At 38.2% G+C, this 10,550-nt stretch overlaps 1 protein-coding gene across 1 annotated transcript in view; it reads left to right on the top strand.

Annotated features, from left to right (window-relative positions):
- Positions 1-4,982: 4,982 nt before the first annotated feature.
- The window catches only part of DNAJC13 (DnaJ heat shock protein family (Hsp40) member C13), a gene marked incomplete at both ends in the record, with an annotated part of 44,149 nt that continues 38,581 nt past the window's right edge, over positions 4,983-10,550 (top strand). The window contains 5 exons of the mRNA XM_079538077.1: positions 4,983-5,050; positions 8,321-8,396; positions 8,886-9,035; positions 9,410-9,451; positions 10,034-10,234. Coding sequence (XP_079394203.1) covers positions 4,983-5,050; positions 8,321-8,396; positions 8,886-9,035; positions 9,410-9,451; positions 10,034-10,234 — 537 coding nt within the window. The remainder of the gene's footprint in view (positions 5,051-8,320; positions 8,397-8,885; positions 9,036-9,409; positions 9,452-10,033; positions 10,235-10,550) is intronic.

Below are 10,550 nucleotides of genomic sequence, written 5' to 3'. Positions count from 1 at the left end.
AGGTCCAATATTATAGAGGTAAAAACAGCGCTTGGCTGTAGCCTGCTTCATTTTAGAGATCTGCATCTCTGTCCAATTCCTCTCTGATGTAGATGGCCAAGTGCCAGAGCACTTAACCAGAAATTCCTTTCCATTACTACTGGAAATTCTTCCATTTGAAACAAATTTCTAAGTGTTTGGAGACTCAGAGCTGAATATCTATCCCCATGTTGCAAAAACTTTCCAGGAACTTAACCTTGCATTTTAGCCTTGCCGGAATAAATTTCTGAAATGATTTAATATGTATTTCTTGCTCCTCTGGGTGTCATGTGGGTTTTCGTCATGGTTTCCAAAGATTTAATTGTCTTGAGGAACTGAATCACTGCATTTCTAGTGCTACGCTAAGGACTGGTCTTATAGGCCAGATCTAATTTCAGACCAAGCCAGTGACTTTTCTTTTAACCTGTTTCAGACTCAGTAAATGAAGCTTACTGACGTAAAAAAAACAAACAAACTCCACCTAGTATTCAGCCATTTCTTGGTGTATTGAATATTCAACTGTTTCACTTTTCAGCTTGATTGTAAAAAGGCTGCTCTCATGCCAGAAAAGACTTGATTATCATTCCTTGCTGCTAGCACTTGACATAGAACCATACTCTGAAAAAACATGACAAGATGGCTAAACTATGACTGAAAGGGACACTCATTCTTTTTTATCCATTAATGAGAAAACACTTTTGTTCTCATACCTGTTTGGCTACTGGATCACTTTGGTTCATTGATTCAACAAAAAGTTGATCTAGACGGAAGAGAAAAAGAGAACATGCATGGAACAATTTGTCCTCAGTACTATTCTTCAGTGTGTGAGTGGGAGCAGTCAGCTGAGATGGACACGACTGTCACCACTGTTCTTCCTGGTAGTAGCGAGGCTGAAATTCTCAGCCTGTTTGTGTCCAGGTTTAGCAAAGGCACTGGTGCTGCTGTGGATGAGGTAGCCTGCACTGATTATCTTTTAAGGATTTGTGGGGGTTTCATCTTTCCCACCTTGCAAAAAGGCTGTGAGTTCCTGCACAGAAGGTGAACAAATCTGTTTCCAAAATTTATTATGCTGTAGTAACTTAAGATCAGAGCATTTGTAGGGAGAAGTTTAATTCCTGAAGAATCTGTCTGAAGGTGAAACATTGCCAGTTAGCAAACAGAGCAGTGAAAGAGGCAAATGAAACCTAGACAGCTAAAACTTTTCGGTACAAATTACAGTAATATGTTTTAAAGTAGATACATAAATGACAGGAATTAGGTTCCAGAGCTGTGAGCTAAAAGGTGTTCATGTAGAACTGCAGATAAACAGAACCATGTTCTTTACCAGTGCCTTCCTCTTACTTTTGTTCAATTGGTCACTGTTTTTTATCCTCTTAGCATGCATTCTCTCTCTCAGGAAAGTCACACTTCAGCTTTAAGTATAATCTTATCAATGCTTCTACCCTCCCATTGTGACAGCGTAGTGGAACAATCCTATTCGGGGCCCTGCACTGCTACCTTAGCGTAGGTTAAAACTTCACTTAGGAGAGAGATAGAAGATTTCTGTTAGCATAGGAAAAATATGGCCAGGTAAAAAGGCAGTTGAATTCTGTAATAAATTTTGAACCCACAGGCAAACTTCTGACGGCACGCTTAAGTATTCCTTAGCTTAAGTAATTACAGCTATGCCTATTGCTTTGATGCTTACAAGGTCACAGCTTCTTTCGAACTCTACAAGTATTAGTTTAAGACTGACTTATCTCTGTTTCCTGAAATAGACTCTAGTTTCCCAGCTGGTAATTTTGTCTGAAGGATGTGAAAGAATAGAGAATTGATAAGTGTATGCAAGTTGAATGCAGCTTGTGTAATGCACCTATTCAGGTAGCTTAAATTCAGTGGCACGGGTGTCCTGGTAGCAATCCAATCTCTTTAATTCTAGGGGCTGCTGTTTGTGGTACATGCAAAACATAGATGAGGTTTCAACTCTTCCCCAAAAGCTGTTCCACTGCTACTTAAAGTACTACAAGAACCAAAAAGAAAAGCACTGTCGAACTTCTGTCTTGTGGCATAAACCAATTAAACTATTCAGATATTGAGAGAGTGCATTAGGTCTTCTCTAAACATAATATGCAAGTCATGGGCAATATTTTGCCTACAGGAACCTCAGGTTTGTTATTTGTGTGGTTTTTTTTGTTTGTTTTGTTTTTTACTGTATTCCACATTCAGCATGCTCTCTTATTCAAACAGATGAAATGTTTTTAAAATATTGCTTTCAGACTAGTTGCCTGTAGAAATAGAGCTGAACTGTTGATCTGTTATAAAACTGAGAGCCACGTGCATAGGATATCCAAAATCTGTGCTGCAATATCTTCACATCAACCTTTGATGTGATTTTTTTATTAGTGGGTGCTGCAGGGCATTAAAATAATCATGAAAATTGAGGCCTTGTTGTCTTGACTGCTGTTAAAAGTGAAATGCAGCATTTAACTTTAGAAAGATGACTGACTTGGCACAGAAATGGATTTATCTTAGATGGCAGGAGAAGAAGGCAGAAGTGATAGTAAGAGTGTTATCTTTTGGTGAATTAATGTTGATATGACTAAGCAGGCCACTGCATCTTAGACTGGCACTATGGCTAAACGTGATTATTAATACAACTCGCTGTGGTTGTACTATCAGGTACTGAAGTTACAATGTCTGAGTCAAAGGAGGTAATGTTTATTTTCTTATTTCAAAGACATCTTTGACTAGAATTAGTTTTTCATCTTGCCCTCACTGTGAACTATAGGTAACTACAAAATAGCCTCTGAACTTCACTGCAGCAGCTCAGAACACTCATCTGTTGTTAGCTTTGTTCTCTGTTAAACAGCAGGAAAATGTGTATAAGAATTAATTGTCACTAATTCTTGGCATATTATGCCTTTCTGCTAATCTTCTCAGAGGGGGAGATGGTCGCAATTACTCTGCAGAGGCACAGTGATGAGTAAAGCATTAAAGCTTAATGATTTTAGTAGTTTTAGTCTAAGGAAAAAAAAAAAAAAAAGGCAAGTGGATTTGTCACTTCCACTATGCTTACAAGGCTTCGTGTATCAGTATCCTGAATCTAGTTAGATGCTGCTGTCAGAATTGGTGGAAGGGACTCCTGTGTGTTCCCCAGAGCTGTATCAGAGCTACGTGTTCGCAAGTGTGAGAACATCTTGCTTTATTCTGAAGCAGGTGGTGGTCAGGTCTGGGAGATGCAGGAGTTGATTTGAGAGGTCTGGCGCTGACAAAACTGGAGTTTGCAGACAAATCAAACTTGCAATTCCATACTTAATGGAGGTAGTCTTGCTTTAAGCTTATATTCCACTTGCTAATATGTTAATGGCAAGAGAACTAGTTTAAAAAGGAGAGGTATGAGGATTGGCACTTCATTCTGAAAGCTAACTTTAAAAATTATCACATCTGAAATGTGTTGTTGTGTATCAAACTCCCTAGTTTGAACAAACTCAGCCTACTATTTTGATGTTTATTCATGGAAATAATATGTCATAGTTTTCCAGCTTAGCCTGTTTAAGAACTTCAGGAATGATGCTGCTCAATATCTTAATTCCTGAAACTTTACTCCCGAAAGTGAGATGTAGAGAATTTAGCTTGGCTACAAGTCAGTGGGGTTATTAGCTCTGGAAAATTTGACTTGAAGACTGAGTCACTGAAATACGTAAATATTACTTTCTTTTTTCTTAACCTGGGGGTAGTGCCGCAAGTTCTCTTTGCTGGGTAGTAGTGATTGTGCTGACTCCACCTGAGGGAAGGAATTCTCAAATTAATTTCAGTTGGGCATTTGTTCTTCTTACGACTGTGTGACTGCTAAGGACTTTGCTCAGAAAGAGAACAGCCGTAAGTTGTAAGGAGTAGAAATTAGCAATGAGGAAATTTTCCAGTGTTGATCAAGTAGAATTGTCTGAATGCAGAACGATAACCAGATTATAGCAGTGTGCTGAGTTACTTTAAGGTTGCTTCAGGCAAGCAATAAATATGAATTCTTGCAGTTGTTCTGTGTGATGCTCCAAGGCTGCTGTTACACCGGTACTAGTCAAGTAATCAAGAAAAGAGAATCATGTTTTTACATGTTAAAAAATAAAATTAATGTAATAAATACAGTAAACAGAGATAAGAATTTGACTCTTAAGTGCCTTGCATGCTTAAAGAAAACAAAGTGAAGTAAAATGGAAGCCTGACTTCCCAAGTACTCAGGATGCAGGAGTTGCAATTGTAAAAGTTGGTGTTTAGTGTTCAGAAATGTTCCTTAGAACTTAGCTGCTCCAAAAGTAATGATGCAACTAAGCAGTTGTCAGCAAGTTTCACTGAATTCCTTTGTGTGTTTGGGGAGTAGATATTAATGTGTGAAATTAGTATGTCAGGATGTTAGCTGTGGAATTGCTTCAGCTTCTACAGCACAGAGGAGGGTATGTAGTAGCCAAGCAGTGTGCTTGAAGAGCTGACTAAGCTTCTCAATTTCAAATTGCATTTCAGACTGAAAAAAACTGTTCTGTTTTTCCAAATGGTTTTTGCTGTTTATTTAAAAAAACAGCAACACAAGTTCCCTATGTCTGTAACTAAGCTACTGGGCTCATTTCAGTCTTATGGAATTGCCAGGAGGCTGGTGTTCTAGAAGTGACTTAAAACTTGCTTAAATCTGGAACTGCAGTGTTGCTGTGAAAGTAGTGTGATTGTGATAATGTGGCAAGTAATGGGGAGCAAATGGCTGTGCTCTAGTGTTCTTAAAGAGTAACTGATATAATAAAACTGGGAAATAAATGATTCGTGTTCAACTCATCAAGCACTTAACCCATGTATTGTTTGCTAAACATAAACATTCAGGTATCTTTATGCGGAATTGACAGAGCAGCGAATTGAATGTCTTAAAGCATGTTAATGATTAGTGAACTTCAGCTGTAAATGAAAATCATGATGTTTCTCTTATTCCTAGGTTTTGGCACAAAATGAATATAATTAGAGAAAACAGAGATCTTGCTTGCTTCTACACAACAAAACATTCATGGAGGGGGAAGTAAGTAGTTTAAAGTGTTTGGGTTTTTTTTAATGTTACACGTGACATTTCTTCTTGCCATAGCTGGAGTTACCTAGATAGTTTTTGTATTCACGTGTGAAAACTGAACTAAAGGCTCCTCCTGCGTAGTCTTTGAACTGACTGTGTCTTCACTAGAATTAATTTGAGTTTTAAACATCGTGTTTCAGCATACCTTTGTACATGTTCCCATGCTTTGGTGTAATACTTAACATGTTGTGTAATAGATTATCTGTTAAACTACTGAGATTATTTCTAGCAATGGACATCCTCAAATACACACTTATACTTGATGGAAGTCTCTTAGATTTAAAAAATGAATCTTCAGCAGTGCTTCTCTTCAAAAGTTAAGGGACTTCTAAATAAAATTATCCTTTAAGTTCTCATATCTGTTATATTGTTTGAAGTCAGCTGTTAAACATACTTTTTGAAGCTGTGCAGGGATTTCCTTGGTAATGTTGTCCACTGTCCTTCTCATGTGCACAACAGCTTTGTGAACTGTTGAGATTTTTTGCTTGCTACCTAAACATCACCAGAGCAGAAAGGGTGAGTTGTCTGCACCTCAGGAGAACAAGTTTTGTTTTGTTCTAATTATAAAACTGAACACTGGGGCCTGAATCTGCTTGGACGGTAAGTGGGAACTGACTTATTTTGACTCGTGGTTTAACTCAGCGGGCAGTTAAGCACCACGCAGCCATTCGCTCGCTCCTCCCAGTGGAGTAGGGGAGAGAATCGAAAAAATTAAGTGCAAGAACTCATCACTTGAGATGAAGACAATTTAATAAGAAAGGGGAAGGAAAAAAAGAAATAGTGACGTGCAGTGCAGTTGCTTACCACCAGCTGACCAACGCCTAACTGGTCTCCAAACACTGGCAGCCACCTGCCAGCTCCTTCAGTTTTATTTTTGAGCGTGACACCACATGGTATGGAATATGCCTTCGACCAAATTGGGTCAGCTGTCCTGGCTGTGTCTCCTCTCAGCAACTTGTGTGTCCTGCACACCTGCTGATAGGACAGCATGAGAAACAGAGCAGTCCTTGACTCAGTGTAAGCACTGATCAGCTATCAACATTATTCAGTCCTAAATCCAGAACACAGCACCATGCCAGCCGCAATGGAGCGCATTAACTATTGCAGGCAAGATCAGCACGTGGCTTCTAATTATCATGCTTCCTGATTTCTCACTATTGAACACTGGGAGTACTGGGGTGCAAGATGGGATTGCGGTGTGGCAGATGCAGACCTTTCTCAGTTGTGCTTTGAAGAATCATGAAACTGCTTAATTATCTAATTGGAGAGTTCCCTGTCCTTTGATCATCAAAAGCTACCCTCTGGTTAGTTCAGAGTGCACAGTGAACTGAGCAACTGCCTCTGAGGGCGAAAGCTTTCTTCTATCAGGACGGATTCTTGAGTGTGATTTGAAATATCGCAATTCTAATAAGATAAGTATTTGTTTAAATCAAAGCTTACCTGAATTAAGATCTACACATCTGGATTTCTGTGAGCATGAGGGACTAAGCTGTCTCTGTTAGTAACAATAAAGTATTATGTTGGGATTAGCTTAAAATAAATAAAGATAAAATTAGTTTCTCTCTTAATCTTTCTTTTACACAATAGAAAATCTGATCTTTCCCTTGAAGTTCCTGTGCGTGCCTTCAAGTTTAGGATGCAAACAAATTGAACCATTTGGTGGAAGTAAAATACAGTGCTCAAATTACATCTCTTGCCCATCACCTTCCATTGAAGTGCCTGCTCCTTTGTGTTGCAAGCATTTGAAGTCACAGTAGGATGATCTTGAACTTTGGTATTGTTGTCATAAATGATCAACTTTTATAGAACCTAAAACTAAATCTAGAACAGATTTATGTTGAAAACTCACTGTCACTTCACCTTTTCTTGTAATAAAAAGGATAGGATTATTTGGTAGATACTTGCTGCTTGTTATGTTGCAGCAGAAACTTGTATTTAATATATTAAATGAGTGAATAAAATGTTAAACAGTGTTCTACTGCTTGTGATAAATTCTTAAGAACAGCATGAACAAGTTTTATTTGCAAAACATAAAAGAGTACTTACCTAAATTGTGCAACAAGAGAAGAAGGAACAGTTCAAAAGATTTTCTTTGTATTCCAAGAACTGGAGCATTCATTGGCAGACTGAATATAGTGGAATTATTAGCAGCCATAGTAACTTCAAGAGTAATACTTTCAGATGTTCATTGCCACTTCTCTTGACCTGCTTCTTAAATGATGTAGTAACATATTAAATAAGGAAAATTCAACTGTATGGAAAATCATGTGAGCTTTTCTAATAAATCTAGTTAGCTATTCAGTTAATCTCTTACCTGTTTCTGCCAAGCCTTGATTTATCAAAAAGTTAAATTGCTACTCTGGATTTTAACAAGGACAACCAGCCAAGGTATTCTTACTTCGTTCAGATTAAAACAAAAAAAGATATCAATGTTCAGGTCCTGTTTCTTTAGTCAAGAGAACCGTGGATTTAACTGGCTTGGGTCAGGTTTGACTTGACTTTCTGGATGGGGCTAATTCCAGGCAGAATTACTCTAGAACTAGAGCTTTGTATGAAGTGTAAGGCATCAGTAATAATCATATGTTTCAAATTCTGGTTACTTACGTTGCAAAACTATTTCAGAAATTTAAGTAGTCTCCTTATGTAGTGTTGTTTCAGGATATGCTGTGTAGATCATGTCTAAGAAATGAAACCATGGTAAAGCTTCACTTTCACACTTATGTATTGAAAATGCTTGTCTTTATTTGGTGCCTCTTGGTTTTGATGTGTCTGAAATAGGCCCAGTGACCTTGCTACAGCTGTTTTTATACATTATGGATGTCAGTATTTAATGTGCCTGTGAAATAGGTGTAAAATGACTAGCCACATATTGAACTTAAGCTGCTGCGATGTGAATCATTCTGGATATAGTAATTTTAGCTTTCCTTGAAGTGAAGAAAACTAGGTTTGGCTTAGTAGCACTTAGACTTGTTACAGTGTTGTGACCAGGTGTGCAAATTGGATGATTTCATATTACAACTTCGGTCTGAGACAGCTCCACACAGAAGCTTTCAGAGGGCTGACAGACACTGCTCCCCCAACCCCTCCATACCTGTCAGTGCTCAAGGGGTATTTTATCCATTTCCTAACAACGGCTTGTATGCAGCACATTAAGTTAATTCTGCAGTTCAGCAGGACTTGTATTTGATTTTTGGAAGAACAACATATTCTTTCTTATTTTAGGTATAAGAGAGTCTTTTCAGTTGGAACTCACGCCATCACCACATACAATCCAAACACTCTAGAAGTTACAAATCAGGTAACTGTTCCTTTTGAACATGGTTATTTAGAATTGCTTTCTGACTTCTATACACCATCCAGTGTGCATAGTGGCATTCTGTCTTCGGAAGCTACTGTCTGGTGGGATCTGAGTGGAAACAGAAGAGAGCTGCAGCAGAAACAAAAACTGGTGTTGCCTTCGCTAGCTCTAAAAATATCCAGTGGTTTCTTTTTTTGTGCTATTAGGCAACTTAATAGCCAGGAAACGATAGTTTGCTTTTGGATATGCTGTTAGAAATGAACTGGGATAAGTTTTATTACTGTAAGGCTGTGTCCCTGAAGGGACTCAGGGCGTTCACTTACTTTAGTAAGTATTAAATAGAAAGCTCAAGCTAAAACTGTCACCTTGTATGCCAGCTATTGTCTCATTACAGCAACTCATTCGGTAATTACAGGTATTAAGGAGTTGTAAGTGGAGATGTAGTTTTAAAATTAGTAGTTTTAACCTAATTAACTTTCAATTGTCTAGTGGCCTTATGGAGATATCTGTAATATTTCTCCTGTTGGAAAAGGACAAGGAACAGAATTTAGTCTAACTTTTCGCAAAGGGAGTGGAAAAAAGTCTGAAACTCTGAAGTTTTCCACCGAGCACAGAACAGAACTCCTAACAGAGGCACTGGTAAGTTATCTTTCTTCAAACAAGTAGTAATTCCTTGATTATCGTTACAGTCTGTGGTGGTTTACTGGTGGTTTACTGTGTTTTCTTTCCTTATGTAAAAAGTTGAGAAGCCAGTTGTCTTTTGAGCTGTTACGTTGATGTTCTCAATCTAGTGCCTGTTGCAGCAGCTAGTGTAGCACAGGTAGCAAGTAAAGCTACAAATACTGGATATGTTAAACTGCACTGAAATAGTGAAGCTTTAAGGAGGCTTAGTTAATATCACTTAAAATGACACGTCAGGTGTGCCAGTTTAAATTTAGACTTCCTGGATAGATCAACTACAATATTTGCATTCATTTGTGGCTTTTTTTTTTTTTTTTTTTTTTTTTAAACAGAGATTCAGGACAGACTTCTCAGAAGGAAAAATCACAGGACGGGTAAAGTATCTTGCTTGTCTGGTTCACATGCTCTTTAATGGAATGATTTAAAGGTTCCTGCATTGTTGTTGGAAGTTATGTCTGTGCTATGTGTGCTACTTTAAATAGCTCTTGTAAATTTGGATCTCAAGTCTCGCTTTGAGCCAGTTCTGCTTTTTCTCAATAGCAGTGAGAATCCTTTGAATGGCACAGTATTTTGAGTTCTCTTCCCTTAGTCCTAGCCTCACTGTGGTACATACAGTGAATGTCATTGGCTGAACAGCATCTTGTGTGATAAGTAATTTCTTACCTATCCACAGATGCATGTAGTCTGTCGCTATACTGCTTTCTACAGCAAGACAAAGTTCTTAGGATTGCTGTTTTCTCTTCAAAATGTGTTGCTTAAACTTGGACTGTTGTGATTTCCTTGCCAGTAGGTAGCTACCTTCCCTTAATTCAGTGTTATCATTATAGATAAGAGCAGTGAGGGAAGTTATATAATTTTTTTGAACTTTACTCCCACACTACTTAATAGATTGAAAAATTACTGCTATGTAGTAAAGGTGTGTTTGTGGAAATGCCTAAAAGTAGCTCTCACTGCAGAGGTACAACTGTTACAAACACCACTGGAGTGATACAAGGAAGTCTGTGATTCTGGAAGTGACTCCTGGAGGTATTGACCAAATTGATCCTGCAACAAATAAAGTCCTGTGCTCCTATGACTACAGAAACATAGAAGGCTTTGTTGATATTGCTGGCTATCAAGGAGGCTTCTGTATCCTCTATGGAGGATTTAGTAGATTGGTAAGTACTGAAACAACATCTTGGTATTGTATTAGGATGTTTCTATCTGCATATTCAATAGTGAGGCTTCAGTTTGAACAAAGTATGTGCACCTGTGGGATGTGGCTGTGGATCCTCATGGTTTGCTGACAGGTTTTAAATATTTTTTTCCACAGGACTGAGAAATCAAAGCATTTGAGAACAGCATGTGGGGCTTTTGCTAATTGCATGTGAAAACTGGAGTGTAAAATAATACTGGTGTATGGGTAGTGAACATAAATGCTCTGTCTATGTGGGATTTGCTGACAGTTCACAAAGGTGTGGAAGTGGCAGGCAG

This window comes from Tetrao urogallus, assembly GCF_951394365.1.
Source record: "Tetrao urogallus genome assembly, chromosome: 7".
NCBI classification, from domain to species: Eukaryota; Metazoa; Chordata; class Aves; order Galliformes; family Phasianidae; genus Tetrao; species Tetrao urogallus.
Note: the sequence above shows the minus strand (reverse complement) of the source record. Positions and strands in the feature narration are given on the sequence as shown.